This window comes from Delphinapterus leucas, chromosome 10, assembly GCF_059928025.1.
Source record: "Delphinapterus leucas isolate spDelLeu-1000000601 "Yukka" chromosome 10, BTC_Dleu_Yukka2, whole genome shotgun sequence".
In the NCBI taxonomy this organism is placed as follows: domain Eukaryota; kingdom Metazoa; phylum Chordata; class Mammalia; order Artiodactyla; family Monodontidae; genus Delphinapterus; species Delphinapterus leucas.
Genome location: NC_143138.1, coordinates 69,178,650 through 69,200,272, shown reverse-complemented (window position 1 = coordinate 69,200,272; position 21,623 = coordinate 69,178,650). Strand labels below are relative to the sequence as shown.

General features: G+C 38.1%; 1 protein-coding gene across 3 annotated transcripts in view; it reads left to right on the top strand.

Moving 5' to 3' along the window:
• The window catches only part of SFMBT1 (Scm like with four mbt domains 1), a 131,061-nt gene that overhangs the window by 90,786 nt on the left and 18,652 nt on the right, over window positions 1-21,623 (top strand). For 2 of the 3 annotated variants that reach the window (XM_022572870.2, XM_089919459.1), the window contains 8 exons: window positions 4,080-4,320; window positions 7,942-8,082; window positions 10,845-10,933; window positions 14,102-14,348; window positions 15,051-15,145; window positions 15,652-15,753; window positions 17,636-17,786; window positions 20,195-20,277. In XM_022572870.2, the coding sequence (XP_022428578.1) occupies window positions 4,080-4,320; window positions 7,942-8,082; window positions 10,845-10,933; window positions 14,102-14,348; window positions 15,051-15,145; window positions 15,652-15,753; window positions 17,636-17,786; window positions 20,195-20,277 (1,149 nt within the window). The remainder of the gene's footprint in view (window positions 1-4,079; window positions 4,321-7,941; window positions 8,083-10,844; window positions 10,934-14,101; window positions 14,349-15,050; window positions 15,146-15,651; window positions 15,754-17,635; window positions 17,787-20,194; window positions 20,278-21,623) is intronic. The other variant, XM_022572871.2, reaches the window with a different exon arrangement.

Here is a 21,623-nt window from a genome sequence, read left to right as displayed (position 1 = left end):
GGTTTCCTACCCTGGTTTTAGTCCTGCAGAGGTTTCTGCTCTGTCTAGTATGTTGTAATTCTCTGTATCTGTCTGTCTGTCTCCCAATTTTGAGCACAGCAGTTTGGCCCTATGACCTCAGTTCTCTGCTGCATCTAAGAAGAGTTGTTGATTTTTAGTTTGTTGAGGTTTTTTTTCTTCTTAGGACAGGAGTTCCAACATGCAAAAATCCTTACATGTCAAATTGAAACCCAGAAGTCCTGTATTGTTTTTCTGTTCTCTGTTTTATTTATCACTACTCTAATCTTTATTATTTCCTTCCTTATGCTAGCTTTGGGTTTCATTTGCTCTTCTTTTTCTAGTTTCTTCGGAAGTAAAGTTAGGGTGTTGATTGAGATCTTCCTTCTTTTTTAGTGTAGTCACATACAGCTACACATTTCCTGCTTAATGCTGCTTTTGCTGCCTCTCATAAATTTTGATGTATTTTTGTTATAATTTGTCTCAAAGTATTTTCTAATTTCCCTTGTAATTTCTTCTTTGATCTATTGGCTATTAAAGAGTGTGTTTCATATCCACGTATTTGTGAATTTTCTAGTTTTCCTTCTGTTATTGAGTTCCAGTTTTATTTCATGGTGATTAGAAAAGATACTTTGTATGATTTGGTTTTTGGCCTAAAATTATGGTCTGTCCTGGAGAATGTTCCATGTACATTTGAGAGGAATGTGTATTGTTGTTGAGTGGAGTGTTCTCTATATGTCTGTTAGTTTCTAGTTGGTTTATACTCTTGTTCAAGTCTTCTGTTTCCTTTCTGTCTGATCATTCTATCCCATATTGATTGTAGGGTACCAATTTGTTTAGAGATCAGCACAACCTTGATACCAAATCTAATAATATTTCAGGAAAGGAAAATTACAGAGACATGTCACTCATGACGACTAATGCACAAATAGCATAAAAAATAATACCAAACTAAATGTAGCTATATTTAAAAAGGATAGTACATTAATAAGTCGATTTTTTCCAGGAATACAAGATGGCCTAAGTGGCTTAACATTTGAAAATCAATGAGTATAATTCACCATAGTAGTAAAGGAGAAAAATCACATTATCATCTCAATATATAAAGAAAATTATTGATAAAATTCCACATCCACTTATGATAAAACTCTTAGCAAACTACAGATGGGAATTTCCTTAATTTGATGAAGTGTATCTATAAAAAAATCTACAGCAAACTTTATTAATGGTAATATGATACATCTTTCTTTTTAATATGGAACAAGACAAAAATCATGCTGGTTAACATGATTTCTGTTTGATATTGTTTTGGAGGATCTAGCCAATATAATAAGGTAAGAAAAACAATTAAAATGTATAAGAATTAGGAAGGAAGGGAAAAAGTCATTATTTGCAGATGAATAAAATAATTTACAGCTATATTATTAGAATTAATGAGTAATTTTAGCAAGATTTTTAGATACAAGGTCGGTATAAAAAGCCTTTTATTTCTATATACTAGCCACAAACAGAAATGGAAACTGAAAGATGTGATTTACAATAACATAAAAAACATCAAATAGCTAGGAATAAAATGTAAGAAATATTTGCAAAGAAACTTCAAATATTTATATAAGTTAAAATGAAGGAATATACCTGTTCATCTATTGCAAGACTCACTATTGTAAAGATGTCAGTTCTCCCCAAATAGATCTGTAGATTGACTGCAACCCAAGTCAAACAGCAAAAAAAAATTTAAGTAGAAATTGACTAACGGATTCCAACAAGTAAAACCTGACCCCTACCTAATACCACACACAGAGATTAACTCAAGGTGGATATTAGTTCTCAATATAAAAGGCTTCTAGAAAATAATATAATAGTATATCTTATGACCCCTACGGATAGGGAAAAGTTTGTTTAAAAATATAGAAAAACCATTAACTTTTTAAAGGAAAAATATTGATGAATCAGAGTATATTAAAATTAATAACTTATGTTTATCAAACAACACCATCAAGAAAGTGATATTTGTAATACAAGTAATTGACAAACTGTATCCAGAATATTGACTCAATTAAAAATTGGCAAGAAATTTAGGCATTCCCTGGAAGAAGAAATCTAAATGGCTAATAAATAAAAAGGTTCTCAACTCTATTAATAATCAGAAAATGCAAATTAAAATTACAGTGAGATAATATAATACGTGTTTCAAAATGGTTAAAATGAAAAAGGTAGAAAATACAGTAATGTTGGTTAGAATGTTAAGGCAGAAGGATTTCTTGTATACTACTGGCAGAGTACATTGGTATAGCCACTTTGGAAAATATTTGTCTTTTTATTATAGGAATCCATGTAGGTATGCATCAAATGACATACAAAACTATTCATATAATTATGAGAATATTATCAGTAGTCTTCCAAAACTGTGACCTACCCAGAGTGCCTACTATGAGGAGCATTAGAATGGATAAATTATGGCATATTTGTATAATGGAATACTATACAGGAAGGGGAAGACATAAAGTACTGTTACATGCAACAGCACAAATGAATCTCATAAGCAATGTTGGACAAGAGAAGTGCCACACAGAAAAACATTCATACTGCATAATTTTGCTAACATAGTCCTGTAACACAGGCAGTGTTAAACTGTAGTGTTATAAGTCAGGATAGTGATTACCTTTCAGGAGTACAGCAGGTTAGTGATTAGAATGGGGAGGAATTTTACACAGAATGTGGACTTTCCCTCTCTGGCCTCTCCTTTCCAGGAGGCCCCTCATTTTCTAGTGGTTATCATGGCCACATTGCGCTTAGTTGTCATGTCTCCATCGTCTCCGCCAGCGTGGGACAGTTCCTCATTCTCTCTCTGTCTTTCATGGCCTGGATACTTTTGAAGCACATATCATATACCAGTTACTTTGTAGAATGTTTCTCAGTTTGCGTTTGGGTTTTCTCATGATTAGCTTGAGTTTATGCATTTGGCAAGAATGTCATAGAAATGATGATGTGCTTTTCTGGTATGATATCAAGGGTATATGATATCGATGTTTTAGGACTGGTGATGTTAACTTTGATCCGGTAGTTAAGGTGGCGTCTGCCAGATTTCTTCACCGTAATGTTACTGTTTTCCCTTTTGCGACTAAGAAGAATTTTGTGGAGAGAACCTTTGAGATTATGCAGATATCATAGTCGTCATAGTCATTTTGGCATCCACACCTCTGATTTCAGATCAACACCACAAGATTCATTCTGGTTTTACCTTCTTTTTAAAATTTTATTCTATTTTATTATTATTATTATTTTTGGCTGTGCCATACGGCATGCAGGATCTTAGTTCCTTCACCAGGGATTGAACCCATGCCCCCTGCAGTGGAAGCGTGGAATCTTAACCACTGGACTGCCAGGGAAGTCCCATTCCCCTCTTCTTATTTTTACTTCTTTCTCCCACAGTGAGAAACCTGGCTCTCATTATCCATAATATATTTATTTAATTTTAGTATACACATACAGGAATTCCAGAATTGCAGACCCCTAACTTTGTGACCGTATAATTTATCATCTAAATTAGGACACTTTTGAGAGAGATAAGAGGCATTATTATTATTCAAGAATAACAGGTGTAAACACAGACTGTTTTAGGGAAACTGGGAAATATGGCTCCTTTTGTATGGTACATATTATACTAATTTATTATCAGTATAACTTATTTTTGTCCTTTACCTTTTCTAGCTTCATAAATTTTCTTCTGAATGATCGAGAAATCACTCTTGAAAACTTAATGTGTTGAAGGTTGTTAAAATGGTGAACATTCAGTGATTTGTATACTTAATAGAAAGCATATTCTATAATCATAATAGACTGCTTTGGTGGAATATTGAGTTCTCTTAAAGCTCCTTCAGAGTCAGATGGAACAGAGCAGCATTGCTAGTCCCTGTTTCGTTTGGATCACTCCTGTGAGTTAGAATTGGAATTTCTCAGGTTTCCCTTGAGAAGATTTTATTGCATTTAGTGCTTCAGAATTGTAAGTCTTAAAGAATGTTGGCCAAAGAAGTATTCATTTGAGATGTTTTTCTGGTGGTTAATAACATTTCCCTGTTCAGGTGGACACACGTTTGCAGAACGGATTTGCTCCTGGGATGAAACTGGAGGTGGTTGTGAAAACCGATCCTGAAACCTACTGGGTTGCCACCATCATTACCACCTGTGAGCAGTTGCTCCTCCTCCGCTACGATGGCTATGGGGAGGACCGGAGAGCAGACTTCTGGTGTGACATCAGGAAGGCTGACCTCTACCCCATTGGGTGGTGTGAGCAGAATAAGAAGACCCTCGAAGCCCCGGAAGGTAATGCGATACTTCGTATCAAGGCGTGATGTGGTATTGCTGTAGGAAAATTTGGGCTGTCCACAGTCTTAAGGTTTTCAGTTTCCCAAGCACATAGGTCTTCCTAACTTCTTTGGGTTAGCATTTTGAATGACAGTATTTATAAGGAATAATTTACATTTCCCTTTAAAAAAAATTATATTCTGTGCTCACTAAGCTTCAGGCTTTTATGACATTCATAGGAAGCATCTGTTGCTTATAATCCTGTAGGTCTGTGAGACTCTCTTAAGTTTGAGACTTGCAGGTCTGGTTGTCTTTGAGTATGTTGGGCCAGATTGATTCTCTTTCTGATTTTATCGTCCTCCCTCTTATGACCTACAAGCAATCTGGGACCTGTGGACCCTTAGAATAAACCAGCTGAAGCTCGCTTTCAGGAAAGAGCCCTACTGGGAGTAGAATCCAAATTAAGTAGGACAGAGACAATAGGACAAAAGAAAGAGAAGGGTCATATAAATGTGCAGAAAGGAAAGACAGACCTTAAGAAAATTCCAGACCTTATATGCTTTACTTTCAACTTCTTATTTTTTCATAATTTCAGATTTACAGAAATACTTCAGATTTGCAAAAATATTATAGAAAATTCTTGGGGACTTACTGCCAACTTTCCCCAAATGTTGGCATTTTACCACATTTACTTTGTCCTCTCTCTCTCCCTCTCTCTCTCTCTCTCTCTCTCTCTCACACACACACACACACACACACACACACACACACACACACAGAGGCTTTTTTAATGAACCATGAGAGTCAGTTGTACATGTGATTTCCTTTTACCCTTTACTTCTAAAAACAAAGACATTCATGAACACAATAAAATAAAATCAGGAAATTAACTTTGATATAATACTGTTATTTAATCTATAGACCGTGTTCAGTTTTTATCAATAATGTTTTTGTAGTAAAATGTTTCTACAGTAAAAGAAAATCCTGGATCATGTGTTAACATTCATTTGTCGTGTCTCCTAAGATTCCTTTAATCTGGGACAGTTCCTCATGCTTTCTTTGACTTTCATGACTTTGACATCTTTGAAAGGTACAGGCTGATTTTCCCAGGAACGTTCATTGTGTCCTGGGTTGAGTACTGTTCATTATTTCTCATGTCTTTTCCTCGTCCAGGATTCAGTGCATTTAGCTGTCATATCTTTTTAGTTTCCTTAACCTTTCTTTGTCCTTCTTGGCATTGACGTTTTTGAAGAGTACAGGCCGGCTATTTTTTAGAATGTCTCACAATTTGGGTTTGTCTGATGTTTACTTAGATTCAGATTGTGCACTTTTTTTTTTTTTTTTTTTGCGGTACGCGGGCCTCTCGCTGTTGTGGCCTCTCCTGTTGCGGAGCACGGCTCCGGAGGCACAGGCTCAGCAGCCATGGCTCACGGGCCCAGCTGCTCCGCGGCATGTGGGATCTTCCCAGACCGGGGCACGAACCCGTGTCCCCTGCATCGGCAGGCAGACTCTCAACCACTGCGCCACAAGGGAAGCCCAATTGTGCACTTTTGGTAGGAGAAATGCAGAAGTGATGCTGTGTCCTTCTGGTGCATCATCTCAGGAGACACATGCTATTGGTTTGTCCTGTAACTAACTTGTGATATTAACTTTCATCACTTGATTAAATTGGTATATGCCAAGTTTTTCCACTGTAAAATTGCTTTTACTGTTTTTACTTAGTAAGTATCTTGTGGGAAGATACTTTGAGATTATGTAACTATCTCATTACTCTTCAAACTTCACCCACCTTTTTTGGCATCCACTGATAATTTTTATCTGAAACAGTTATTACTCTAATGATTACCAAATGGCATTTTCTAATTCCTTCTTCGTTTCATAATTGGCTTTCTACTATAGAAAGAGCTTTCTCTTTTCTACCATTTACACACAGGTATTTATGTATGCATGTATGCATGTGTGTATTTATGTATCTATGTCAGTATAGACTTATGAGTATTATTTTATTCAGTGGATTATAATCCTTACTATCATTATTTATTTTGATGCTCAGACTGTCCTAGATTTGGCCAGTGGACACCCCTTCAAGCTGGCAAATGTGTCCTTTGCTATGTTCCCATTATTCTTTGAGTAGTTTCTTGTTCAGGAAACTTTTCCCTGCCTCAGCTCTGAAATCAGCCATTTCTCCAGGGAGCCCTAGGTTTTTTTGTTTTGTTTCATTTTGTTTTTTGAAGGATGGTATTTAGAAATGTAGAGTCCTGGGTTATCGGTGGGCTTCTAGCTTGCCCTTAACATTCTGTGAAAAAACAATGTAAGAGGAAGCTCTAGAGACATGAAGCTACCTGGCCCACTATCACATCTTAAGAGTATAGGAAAATTCACCTCATTTAAACATGAACAAGAGAAAATGATTTCAGTTGAGTCTCATACAAGGTCAAGTTAGGATGAGGAAAAAAGGGTAGAATAAAATCCTTCCAGAGCAGGCTTCCCTGGTGGTGCAGTGGTTGAGAGTCCGCCTGCCGATGCAGGGGACACGGGTTCATGTCCCGGTCCAGGAAGATCCCACACGCCGCAGAGCGGCTAGGCCCGTGAGCCATGGCCGCTGAGCCTGCGCGTCTGGAGCCTGTGCTCCGCAACGGGAGAGGCCACAGCAGTGAGAGGTCTGCGTACTGCAAAAATAAATAAATAAATTAATTAATTAATTAATGTTTTTAAAAGAAAAGAAAAACAAATGAAGAAACATTAGCTTGAGAATTGTTAGTGAAACACTAAATGTATATATGATTGTAGAACTTCGAGCTAAATGATTGTTGTAAGAGAGACAGTATAGTATATTAAGGCTACATGCTCTGACAACATAAATACAGTATAACTATAAAAAATATACGACCACAGTGGGGCGAGCAAGTGAATACAGTGGTATAAGCTTACTCATCCCTCCTCCCCTTTTAAAACAGGTTTATTGCCTAGTAATTTAACTAATTGCCTTTTAAGTGTTAACTGGGAGTAAAAGGCTATTTTACCTGAAATGAGATGCTGAAAGAGAGGAGAAGAAAGACATTATAGCTAACTTTAGTATTGTTTATTAAAAAAAAAAAAAAAGAAATAGAAAATAGTCCGAAAATAGAGAGGACTAAAATGGTTATATAAAGATATTAGTAGGGGCTTCCGGGGTGGCGCAGTGGTTGAGAGTCCGCCTGCCGATGCAGGGGACACGGGTTTGTGCCCCAGTCCGGGAAGATCCCACGTGCCGCGGAGCGGCTGGGCCCGTGAGCCATGGCCGGTAAGCCTGCACGTCCAGAGCCTGTGCTCCACAACGGGAGAGGCCACAACAGGGAGAGGCCCGCGTACCACAAAAAAAAAAAAAAAAAAAAAGTAACCAGAAGAAATAAAAACACAAATGTTTGTAAATGCCAAAAGATAGATTTTAAAAAGAAGAAGTATATATTTAAATAAAATAGATCACATAGTGAAAGACTGTACACATACACAAGCAATTTATGTAATACTTAACAATATGACAGAATTGAGGTCGTATCTTTTGGTAATATAAATAAATGTTAATGGGCTTACTCTTCTATTAAAAGTAAACAATTCAGGTTGGCTCACAAAATAAAACCCACTTCTGTGCTATTACAGGAGACATACCTAAATGGAGATATTCTGAAAGAATAAACATAAAAGGATGGACAAAGATACATAGACAAATGCAAATAGAAAAGAAAGCAGGAGTCTCAGTCTTGATATCTGACAAAGGTGGAATTCAGATCAGAAAGCACTGTAAGAAACAAAGAAGGGTACTTTATTATTATTTTTTAATTGAAGTGTAGTTGATTTACAATGTTGCATTGGTTTCAGGTGTACAGCAGAGTGATAATCTCTTGGTTCATCCATGTTGCTGCAAATGGCATTATTTCATTCTTTTTATGGCTAAGTAATACTCCTTTGTGTGTGTGTGTGTGTATCAATATATATCACCTTTCCAAAGAAGAGTACTTCATAATAAAAGGTGCAATCAGTCATTAAAAAAAGAAACAGGGTGGGTCCATGTACATATATCCAAGGAATGGTCTCCAGATATCTTGTTATATGAATAAAGAAAAATATGTATTGAATGAGGGAGGAGGAAGATGTATGAATGCGTGTGTATGTGTGTGTTAACTTCGTTTTTTAAAACTAAGGGAATCTTTTTTTTTAATCGAGCTATAGTTGATTAACAATAAGGAATACACCATTTTAAAAAGTTGCCTGTGGGTAAAGAAGGGAATAGGATGAAGGGGACAAGGTTAAAAGGTGGATTTTCTGAATGTACCTTATTTTGTAGATTTGAATTGTGAACCATGTAAATATTTTATATAACTTATAAAGCAAAATTAAATTACAAAAGTAATTTGTGGGGCTTGCCTGGTGGCACAGTGGTTGAGAGTCCGCCTGCCGATGCAGGGGACACAGGTTTGTGCCCCGGTCCGGGAAGATCCCACACGCCACGGAGCTGCTGGGCCCGTGAGCCATGGCCGCTGAGCCTGCGCGTCCAGAGCCTGTGCTCTGCAACGGGAGAGGCCGCAACAGTGAGAGGCCCGCGTACCGCAAAAAAAAAAAAGAAAGAAAAAGGCAATTAAAAAAAAAAATGCAGAAGCAAATAAAGAAGCCTGTGTATGGAGCTTGTGAAGTAACTACCCAGAGAACAACTATTTCAGTGACTTTCAAATACAGTAATTTAAATATATGTCCCTAGTAAGGCTATGCCAAAAGGAACCAAAAAAATTGCCGAAGTAGCAACAACAACTCAAGCTGTTTTTAGTAATCATATTGTTGATGGTAGAGTTGATGTTATTTTGAAATCATTATTTGTGTATTGTGGGATAAAGCTGGACTGGGGCAGGAAATGTACAAGAGGAGCACGGAACATCTTTTTTACCAAAAGTGAAAAAGAGATCAATAACTATTTACTACGCTTATGTCAAAGGACTCAGGAGCCAACCTGAAGAGACCCCCTCTTCTTAAAGATGAGACACTTTGAGCATCAATAGGACAGTAGCTGCAGTGGCCTGAAACATATATGTGATTTAATCTGTAACTTCATGGTGAATCTTTTAAACAAAACCCTCATTGGTCGCTTTGGGATGATGCTGGAGAACCAACTGATAATTTTGAAGGCTGGTAAATACAGAGAAAGAATAAAGAGAATCAAGCATATATCCTGCCTTCTTTGTGTGATCAAATAGTAGAAGAAGAGAAATTTTTCTTTATAGAAGTGTTTTGGTTAGTAAATGAAGAAGGGGTGATAGAATATCACCATTTTTAGCCCCTAATGAATCAGTATATCTATGTAGTGACCATTAAAAGCTGCTAACATCACAGAAGGAGAGACAACCAGAATGAATGTGCCTCTTGATGGAAAGATACAACTCCACTTATGAAGTAATCTTACCCCCAACCCCAGAGAGTCAAATCTGAATTTGATCAGGCCTCTAGATCTAAATACTGATTTATAGAAAATGAAAAGGACAGTAGAGCAACTGGTTACCACAAGGAGGCAACCAGTAAAACCAGACTCTGAAAAACTCTATATAGGACAAAATGTTGAGTCTTAACAAATATGCTGCAAGAAGAAGAGGGAGTGTGGGGTATACGTACACATTAAAAGAGATTTAGTTGCTATATTAACCATCTGCAATGTACGGCTCTCATTTGTATCATGATTTGACCAAACAAATTGAAAAAATCATTTTTGAGACATTTTGGAAAGTTGAACATGGACTAGGTATTTGATATGAAGGAATTATTGTAATTTTTAAAGGTGTGATGTTATTGTGGTTATACAAAAAGTTATTTTCTTTTAGAAATGCATACTGAGATTATATTAGATGAAATTACATGATATCAGGAATTGGTTTCTGAATAATCCATGGTTGGGTCTCAGGGGGCGGGGGGAGTATGTGAGGATGTAGATCAGGGTTGACAAAGTAGCTGTAAAGGACCAGATAGTAAAATATTTTAGACTTTTCAGGCCCTGTGGTTTCTGTCACAGCTGCTCAACTCTACCTTTGTAATGTGAAAGCAGTACTTAAAAAATGATGTTGGCTGTGTTCCAATAAAACTTTATTTACAGTAAAGACAGCAGGCCAGATTTAGCCCACAGTTTGTCGTTTGCTAACAGCTCCTGGTCTAGATATAAAGGTTGACCATGAAGTGACAGTTTTTGAAGCTGGGGATTCATTATACTGTTTTCTCTATTTTTCTATATATTTGAAATTTTCCATAATAAAAAATAAAGTAGTTCATTTTTGGGTAAAATTATACTAACAGGGAGTTGGGCCTATTCTCTTTTTTCTGGATACAACTCTTATTAAACTAACCAGGAAGTAGCTCTGTTTAGAGGAGGATTATTTTTAAGCTGTCAAAGAAGCAATATTTTGGGCTGTTAAATATTAAAATGACACATGAACCTCTAAACCATTTTCACTCGTTTAGTTTCTCTGTATTCTGCTTAGTTTAATTTCTGTGTGTTTTGTGGCTGACAGTATGATTCCTTCATCTAGGCATCAGAGATAAAGTGTCTGATCTGGATGAGTTTCTGCGGCAGACCCTGATGGGAGCATGTAGTCCTCCTGTTCCGCTGCTAGAGGGCGTGAGTATTATTGCTTCCAGAATCAGTGTGGAAAACCCTTCCAATCTTCCTGTCCAAGGAATCTTAAAATTGCATGCTCATTTACCACTCCAAGACAGATCAGCACTATTAGTACAGACATAGGCATAGGTATTGGGGGGTGTAAACTTACCTTCAGAGGTTGCAAACTGGTGGCTTGCTCAGTGCATAAAAGGTTTTTGAATTAGTTGCAAACACATGAAAATCTAGTTTTCCAGATTCTTTCACTCAGTTGGAAAATGTGGCCATTTTGAGCTCTCACTTGGAACTGAGCAAGGGCTGACTCTACTTCAGCATGGACATTTGTAACTCCCACACCAGGTGACTTGAGACCCCTTTTCTTTTGCTCGGAAGACACTGGACCACCACCTACCTGCTTTCAGCAGTTCTTTTAAATTAGTATAGCTTTTGAGCTTGTTGGTGAAAATAGATTTCTTGTTTTTGTGAAATAAATTTATTGATTATGACGTTTCTAAGTTATATTTTGTCACTATCTGTCGTACCAGCAACATTCTTTGTATCATACGTGAAATGCAGTTTATGAAGGTTCCAATTTCTTTACATCCTTGGCAACACCCGTTATTCTCTTTTTGGTTGTAGCTATCCTAGTGGGTGTGAAGTAATATCTCACTTCGATTTGCATTTCCTTAATGACTAATGATACTGAGCATATTTCTGTGTGCTTTTTTGGAGAAATATCTGCCCATTTTTAAATTGGGTTATTTATCTTTTTATTATTGGGTTGTAAGAGTTCCTTATAAATTCTGATTACAAGTCTAGATCAAGATATATGATTTTTAAATATTTTCTCCAATTCTGTAGATTGTCTTTCCACTTTCTTGATGGTATTGTTTGTAGAACAAAAGTTTTTTATTTAGATGTCATCCAATTTATCTATCTTTTTCTTTTGTTGCTTGTACTTTTGGAGTCTTATCTAAGAAGGCTTTGCTTAACCCTAGGTCATATAGATTTACTCCTATATTTTCTTCTAAATGTTTTATAGTGTTAACTGTTATATTTAATTCTGTGATCCATTCACAATTCCTCTTTAAACTTGATTGGCAAACACTCTGTTTCTAGGTGATCTTTATATTTTATATAGGCATACCTCATTTCATTGTGCTTCACTTTATTGTGCTTTTCAGACACCGCATTTTTTACAAATTGAAGCATTGTGGCAACCCTGCTTTGAGCAAGTCTGTCGGCGCTATTTTTCCAACAGTATTTGCTCACTTTGTGTTTCTGTGTTACATTTTGGTAATTCTCACAATATTTCAAACTTTTCATTATTATTATATTTGTATGGTGATCTCTGATCGGTGATCTTTGATGTTACTATTGTAATTGGATTTTGTTTTGTATTTTTAAATTAAGATATGTGCTTTTTTTTTTTTTTTTAGACAATGCTGTTGCACACTTAATAGAATACAATATAGTGTAAACTTTATTTTTTTTTTTTTGCGGTACGCGGGCCTCTCACTGCTGTGGCCTCCCACTGCTGTGGCCTCCCTGTTGCAGAGCACAGGCTCCGGACACGCAGGCCCAGCAGCCATGGCTCACGGGCCCAGCCACTCCACAGCATGTGGGATCTTCCCGGACCGGGGCACGAACCCGTGTCCCCTGCATCGGCAGGCAGACTCCTAACCACTGCGCCACCAGGGAAGCCCTAAACTTTATTTTTATATGCACTGGGAAACCAAAAAATTAGTATGGTTCACTTTATTGCAATATTTACGTTATTGTAGTGCTCTGGAACTGAACCTGCAATATCTCAGATGTATGCCTGTACTCTGACTCATTTAATTACGTTTAGTCTGGGCCCGGCTAAACACTCAGTAACATTTGAATGAATGAATGAAATCATGAACAAATGAATTAATAAGTATCCTGCAGTACATTGACCTTGATTCTACTATTCTTATCTTTAGCTGTGAATGTGTTCCTTCATTTGTTCATGTGTTCTTTTGCATATATATGAATATGTAAGTGTCATAGAGCAGTTCTTTTTTTTTATAAATTTATTTATTAGTTTATTTTTGGCTGCGTTGGGTCTTTGTTGCTGCCCAGGGGCAACTATTGGTTGCGGTGTGCAGGCTTCTCATTGCAGTGGCTTCTCTTGTTGCGGAGCACAGGCTATAGGCATGTGGGCTTCAGTAGTTGTGGCACACGAGTTCAGTAGTTGTGGCACGCGGGCTCTAGAGCATAGGCTCAGTAGTTGTGGTGCAGGGGCTTAGTTACTCCGTAGCATGTGGGATCTTCCCAGACCAGGGCTTGAACCCGTGTCCCCTGCATTGGCAGGCAGATTCTTAACCACTGTGCCACCAGGGAAGTCCGAGCAGTTCTTATTAGGAAAAAAATGTAAGTTTGAACATTAAGAAATGGTTAAGTGATGATATTGGAATCAGCCTTTGTTTTTATTCTTTTTTCTAGCTTTTAATATGTATCTAGAGAGTGAGAATTAAACTCTTCCTTTCCCTCAGTGTAATCAGAACACTCATTGCATTCATAAGAACATCGTTGTGAAATGAGTAAAAAAATCAAACTGAAATGCCATCAGCAGATAAGTGGATAAATTACTGCCCATGTATAATACAGAATGTCAATAAAACAGATTAAAAGAATGAGGGAGATTTATATGTGCTATAATAGAAAGATAGCTATGAAATATTAAGTGACAAACACACATTGAAAAACAATATACATTTTTCAAAAAATACAAAAGAGAAAAAGATAGACACGGGTGGATGTTGACTTGTGTGTAGAAAACCATTCTCAGAGAGTATATGCCAAAGTGTTTATCATGGTTCTTTCCTAGAGGTAGGATTGTGGGGGATTTTGACTTTTGTCATATTTGATTTTTTTTTAAATGATGATCATACTTGCTTTTACAGAGACTAAGTAATGATATTTTAAAAATTCTTTCTAGATGAAACTGTAATATAGTCCTAGAGACAGAAATCTTTCTTTAAGATAAATATTTTCATATCACCAGAAATAATACTATAGAGACTTGTATGATATTAGGCAGTTCAGTGTCACTAGCTTTGAATGGGTAAAAATATAAAGGTTAATTTGAGTTCATTTAAAACTTGATTTTAAAAATATTATGTTACCTCTCTTATATAATCATTTTGCTTTTTTTACCTACAGCTCCGTAATGGGAGGAATCCTTTAGATCTCATTGCTCCAGGTTCCAGGCTGGAATGTCAAGCTTTCCAGGACTCTTTAAGTACTTGGATTGTTACTGTAGTAGATAACATTGGAGGAAGGCTGAAGCTGCATTATGAAGGACTTGAGAGCTCTGATAATTTTGAACATTGGTTGTATTACTTGGATCCATTTCTTCATCATGTTGGTTGGGCTGCTCAACAGGGATATGAGCTTCAGCCCCCATCAGGTGAGGAGCAATATAACATTTTTCTTTTAATATTACATTATTGTTTATTATATTTTTATTAATATCTATGAGACTGAAAAATACATTATTCTGCATATTATGGAAGCCTTTGTTAGTTTACATAGTAGAGATATTGAAAAAATGTATATGGAGTAGTTAAATGCCTTTTTTTTTTTTTGGCTTTATTGCCTTAGTAATTTGCCACACATATTGATATACCTTCTGCTCCAACTTTTACTAACTTCTGCCCCAACTCATACTGATCCGTTACCAAAACTGAAGAAAAATTCTCTAGGTAGCATGTACATAGTTACAGGAGTAGGACAGGTCTTGAGTTCAAAGCAAATTGTTGATTAAAAGATATCCCAATAATATTAAAACAGGAGTTAATGTTTGAATCAATTTACATTCATTATTATGTGCCCCAATTTGGATGCTATATTATATTATTTTGTGGACAACAGCAATCCTTATGATCTTACTGTAGGTATTTTCACCAAACCACTACCCAGGTTCTGAACAGAGGAGACAAGGTACTGAAGTTAAAGTTATAAGTTCTCTGAGTAAAGATGGTATAAGTGGGCTTGAACCCCTTCCTTTTCCCAGTGGAAAGTGACTTTTTTATGTGAATGCTTTCAGAGCAGTTATAAAATGTGTCAGTTCTCACATCACTTAAAGCATCCTGTCTTGTTTTAACTAAAGCCATCAGACATCTGAAAACTGAAGTTGAGTGGCAAGAGATCTTGGCCAAAGTGAAAGAGGAGGAGGAAGAGCCATTACCATCTTACTTATTTAAGGTAAAAACAAAAATGTTGTAGATAGGTACTTATCTTCTCACAGTAGAGTAAAGCAATATGGGGGAGCTGCAAAGCATAAAATAACCCCTGGCATCAGTGAGAGTGCTGTGATGCCTGAAGGAGGGAAGAGGTGTGAAGGCTAGCGAGAGTGACGATCATCCTTTTTTCCTAAAAGTAGTCCAGGTTTTTTCCCGAAGTGCTCTTAAAGCATTTTGAGTCTTTTCTTTTCTACTCTTAACTACATAGCCTTGACTTGTTATAAAATAAACTTGTTTTTTCTCTGTATGACCCTCGTGTTCCGAATGTAGAGAGTAGGAGTGCTTCCTTTGGGTTTTTTTTTTCCTAAATAATTTTTTCCAGGCTAGGAAGACAATTATAGGATTAGATTATTTACCAGAAGCTGGACAGTTCCATTATTTTAATTAAGAGTAGTATTCAGCTATATATGAGTATAAAATTAATGTGCAGATACTATATTTTATTCCCTCTTGGCATTTGCATTTCAGGATAAACAAGTGATCGGCACTCATTCATTCTCTGTAAATATGAAATTGGAAGCTGTGGATCCCTGGTCTCCTTTTGGGATCTCTCCTGCTACAATTGTTAAGGTAAAATGGAGGCAACTCTCTTGGTAAGAATTCTTGTCAGGGTGACTGGTTTAGGAAATTGGTAGTGTTTTAATCTTCAAACTCCACTAATCCAACCCATTGTTTCTCCTAAGCTGTGAGGCTAGAATTAGTTCTGTGCACATTTTACATTTGTAATGTCTGGTTCTTTGTGGCCCATTCCTTTGTCAGAGCTTGGCTGCCCCAGCTAACCAAAGCCTGGGCACCAGAGTAGTGGGCTGCACATTCTTTGGGGCAGGCCTGGCTGTACATAACTATAGAGGAGATTTAAGCGGCAGGTGGCCGACGGTATCTGAAAAGTTTGGAAGCAGGCAGTGTCATCAGTGTCCAGCTAGGTGCAGGGCTCGTTGGGTGAGCAGATGTGTGGGGAACAGTTGATTAGTGTCACAAGATCTGCCAGTAGGATTGCTCCAGCCATGGATTCCAGATCCAGACTTTAATCTTTTGGAAGACTGACAAAAGCGAGGTTCTTGTTAGAAGTAACCACAAGAACTGGGCAGGTTGTCAAGGCCCAGTTACTCAGTAACTAGAACTGAGGCATAAGGTAGAGGATTTCGTTTTAAGAGTAGAGCAGAAGCCCATTTACTGAAAGTAGAACCAAAAATCAAGTGTGACAAGAGGAATAGTTATGTGGACACTAAATCGTCTGACCTGTTGAGATTTAAATTTTCCTTACCTTAGAAGAAGATTATTCTTAGAACAAGAAGGGGGCTTCCCTGCTGGCACCGTGGTTAAGAATCTGCCTGCCAAGGCAGGGGACACGGGTTTAAACCCTGGTCCAGGAAGATCCCACATGCCGCGGAGCAACTAAGCCCGTGTGCCACAACTACTGAGCCTGCGCTCTAGAGCCCATGAGCCACAACTACTGAAGCCCATGCGCCTAGAGCCCATGCTCTGCAACAAGAGAAGCCACCCCAGTGAGAGGCCCATGCACCGCAACAAAGAGTAGCCCCCGCTTGCCGCAACTAGAGAAAGCCTGCGTGGAGCAACAAAGACCCAACACAGCCAAAAATAAAGAAAACAAAATAAATAGATTTATTTAAAAAAAAAAAAAAGAGTAACTTCACTAAAGGAGGGGGAAAAAAAGAACAAGAAGGGATTCTGAACCTGCAGTGGAATCAGAAGGTCCTTCCTGAAGTTGAAGGGTAGGTGGTAAGGAGCCAGGGGAGTTTCATAAAACCTTCTCTTTGGCATTTGACACTAGGCTAGGATCTGATCTAATAAACTGGTGTAGTTGACTCCTCACTGAGCCTGAACTAAGCTTTGTTTGGAGCTCAACAACTTGGATTTAAATCTAGGTTCTGTTTCTTCCTGTCAGTGTAACATGGAGCAGGTTATTTAACTGCTTTTTAAACTCAGTTTCCTTTTATGCAAAATGGGGTTGATAATGGTACCTCGTTAGAGTGTTAGGAAGATTAAAGCTGAATTAATACAAAAAAAGCATTTAAACAGTGCCTGACACAGAGATAACATTTACTGAGTGCTTAGTAGTAGTATTAAAAAACACTTAATGTTACTTTTAATGTGGCTATTAACTTTTGTAACACGTTCAGCTATGCCAAGGAAATGATGTGTGTGTGTGTGCGCACGCATGCGTAAACATACACGTATTGGGATTGACATATATACACTACCATGTGTAAAACAGCTAGTGGGAACCTTCTGTACAGCTTAGGGAGCTCAGCTCGGTGCTCTGTGGTGACCTAGATGGGTGGGAGGGAGGTCCCAGAGGGAGCGGGTATATGTACACATATAGCTGATTGACTTCGTTGTACAGCAGGAACTAGCACAACATTGTAAAGCAACTATACCCCAATTAAAAAATCAAAATTTGTCTATTTTATGTGTTAAATCATACATACAGGTTTTTGATGAGAAGTATTTTCTGGTGGAAATGGATGATTTGAGACCAGAGAGTCGTGCACAGCGATCCTTCGTGTGTCATGCTGACAGTCCTGGTATTTTCCCTGTGCAGTGGGGTCTGAAGAATGGTTTACACATCAGTCCCCCTCCTGGTGTGTATTCATTCTTTTCTGATTTGTTTGCTTCAAAATGAGATTTATCAGATGGCTTTACCTGGATCTTTTGTCCCCCTCTCTCCTCACACCCAATCCTGTCCTTAATGTTTTGGGGGCCCAAGACAAGAGTAAACAAAGACCTATATTCCAGTATCTACATATTTAAAAGTTATAAATTAAGCTTAAAAAGTAGTAAATAGGGACTTCCCTGGTGGCACAGTGGTTAGGACTCTGCGCTCCCAATGCAGGGGCCCCGGGTTCAATCCCTGGTCAGAAAACTAGATTGCACATGCATGCCACAACTAAGGAGCTGGCGAGCCACAACTAAGGAGCCCGCCTGCCACAACTAAAACAGGTGCAACCAAATAAATAAATAAATATTTTTTAAAAAGACAAAAAACTAGGGCTTCCCTGGTCGCGCAGTGGTTGAGAGTCCGCCTGCCGATGCAGGGGACACGGGTTTGTGCCCCGGTCTGGGAAGATCCCACATACCATGGAGCGGCTAGGCCCGTGAGCCATGGCCGCTGAGCCTGCGCGTCCGGAGCCTATGCTCCGCAACGGGAGACGCCACAACAGTGAGAGGCCCGCATACTGAAAAAAAAAAAAAAAAAAAAAAGAAACCTAGTAAATAAAGTATGTGCTACTACCTTGATAAATATCTTCATAACATCCTGGGGTTCCATGCAGCTTCCTTAGTTCATTCCATCTGTGTCTGCTGGGAGGCAACAGGGGTGAGGGTAGGATGCAATGAGTGTTGGGAGCTGATTTATGAGAAGAGGCCTTAGAGCCAGAGTTAGGAGGTAGATTACTGATTTTTAGGTTTCTGGGCCTCCTCTTAGAGGGAGACTCTTTGGACCTCAGAGGGAGATTTATGGTCAAAAGTAGAACTCAGGCTGTAAGTAGGAAGGTAGCAACTCATTTTCCTCATGTTTGCAACTTTGCAAAATTTAATCTTTGACCCTTTAATCAAGGTTGCTAAATATGACTTATTTGAGCTGAAATTTTAGGTATTTTTTTAACTTAGAGTATCTGGAAGTGTAAGGTGTTTATCTGATTTTTATGTCAGCAAATCAGATTATTTGACTGGCTGTGTATATACTTTATTGGTAAGCTCTTAGTAAAACATAGCTTCACTTTCTAAATGGTGATTGCTGGAACACTGGGCTGGAAGTGCTCTTTTCTGTTAATAAGAGTCACAGACTCTGAACCTTTGTCTTCCGTTCAGCCTTCATTCATCCATCAAACATTTTGTGGAATGTTTGCTTTGAGCCAGGCATTGGACTAGTCACGGGGGAAACAAAAGTGAGAATGGCAGTAAATAGGGGAAAACCGTAACAACCCCCCAGGTTCTCCCTCATCAGTGAACAGACAGTGGGAGCGCCTGCCTGGTGGTGATGGTTGGGGGGACATACGTACAGGAGCAAGTTCTTGCTTTGCAGGAATGCTCTGAACATCCCAAGTTCCTTATCCTGCCCGCTGCCATTACATGAGAAGAAAAAAAAATTAAAGATATCACCTCTCTCAGCATTGTTGTAGACAACTCAGCTGTCTTTGTAAATATCAGTAGAAGGAAAGTAGTAGATTATGTAATTAAAAATGGTAGTTAATTTACTGTCAGGAATTGAGGGGGAGGCAGAGAGAACATGGTGCCACTCTGAGGTGGGCAGAGGAGGTGACTGCAGGGGCTGTTTGGCTGTAGGCTGGTGTGCTCTTGAGTAGCTTGCTCTGTGCCTGTGGGAAATTGAGCTCTGGGGAGCGGAGGTGAGCTCAGACACGGCGGGGCAGCCAGACTCAGTCCAGCTCCTTGCACAGAGCCGGTGCCATCAGGGTGTCAGGTTAGAGGGGCTTCTGCCAAGAACCTGTAGACTTAAGTGGGGAATTAAGCTCAGCTTTTTTCCTGAAATGAATTCATGATTCAGCTTATAGAGCACTGAGATTCTATAGAACACGAATCTGAAACCTGTGCTGGGAATATTAGTAGTTGCTAAGACATGTTTAAGGGAATAGCTTTACGAAAGAAAAAAGTCTTCACCGATTAGATAGTGCTGTAGGTTGCTCTTTTCCTTTAGACCCTGGGTCTCTCTCCTTTAGAGATGGGATTTATTAGCACAAGTCAAATTCAGTCATAACTGTCTTAAATTCTTTTGGTAAATTGTCAGCAACTAATCATATAAAATATTTTTCAAATAAATGCCTAATTTGAAGTGTGAGTTTAAAAATTTATCCAGAGTTGCTCTGTTTTATAAAATTAATACTTTGGATTTAATAGGGTGTTATTTCCCCTCTCTAAAATGATCAAAGTCCTCAAATTAGCAAAATTAGAAGTTGTGGGTGGACACCTGGCAGAGTGGCAAAGCCAGGCAGGTATGTGAGGTGTGAATCATTGCTCTTTTGTCCCTACCTAGGCTACCCAGGCCAGGACTTTGATTGGGCCGACTACCTCAAACAGTGTGGTGCTGAAGCTGCTCCCCAGAGGTGCTTCCCTCCGGTGAGAATCCTGTCCCCTCAGGGCCACTGCTTTGGGGCTGCTGGGGACTGCTGTGCTTCCCTTGCTGTAATGATGTTTACTCTGAAGCCAGTTCTCTCATGCAACCCCAAAACGCCTCTCGTTGATTGTAATAAAATGGTCCAAGGAAAATTTCATTTGTTGCAGAAGTTAATTTGTTAATTTAATTAGCTTAACAGTTTATCAATTTGGTTTTTTTATTAGCTGAAATCATGTGAATTTAAAATTTTAGTTTATGATTAGTTTTGATGGTCCATTAATATGAAAAAATGATGAAATATTAAGGAGAGAAAATTATTAAACTTATTTATGGTTTACAGAGCCAAACAGCAGTAAAAAGCTTAGAACATAAAACAACAGTTTCCTGCTCTGTCCCTTTCCATGGCTTCCCTTCCCAGAAGTATTCACTTCCTATTCTTCTCACTGTTTGTTATTCTCATATTTATACTTCCTCACTTATAATTCGCTGCTATCTTTTGAGTTAATTTTAGATGTGTCTCTCAATTCTGTATTACAGTAAGTGAGTAATCTAGCTATTTTACCTTACCTTTCTCCTCTGTCTTACCTATCTGCTCTTCCTATTAGAGTGATATTACAATTCTCGGTTAAGTCTGAATTTGAGTATTTACATTATCATGGGCATTTAGGTGTTACTCACAGATTAGCAGTGTAGTATTTTACGATTATTTTCTTCTTTTATTTGTCCTCAAGTTAATAATCGCTTTGTTTTTCATAGCCTAGTTTTCTTTCCTTATAATACTAGTTCTTCCCACACCTTCCAGTAGATTCTCAAAACTATTAGCGTATCAGGAAATCTGTCATGTCTAATATATATATTTTAGAGACACCCCTCTTAGCAACGTCTTTTTAGACAGGTTACTGTCTTGGCTTGCCATGTAGTTTTAATTCTGGAAACTGCTCTGCTGTGTCACCCAAGGAATTGCCTCTCCTCCTTCTTAGGACTTGGGATTCCTGTTTTATATATCTCATAGCCTCTTCTTTTTTGGTTTACTCCCTTGTTTTGATGGAGCCTGTCTCTCAGTAGCTTCCTGAAATGGGATGCAAGAGATGTAAGTGTTAGTAGACTTTTGGTGTTTGAAAATATGTTCACTCTACTAACTTGACTGATCGTTTGGCTCAATGTGGAATTTTAGAATGCAAGTTATTTCACTTTAGAATTTTGAAAACCTCAGTTGTTTTCTACCTTATAGTGTTGGTATTGAGAAGTTGAAAGCCATTCTTATTCTTGATCTTTCATATATGACCTGCCCTTTTCTCTATCCCTGGAAAGTTATAGAATCTCTTTTGTCACTCCCTTTCAGTGTCAA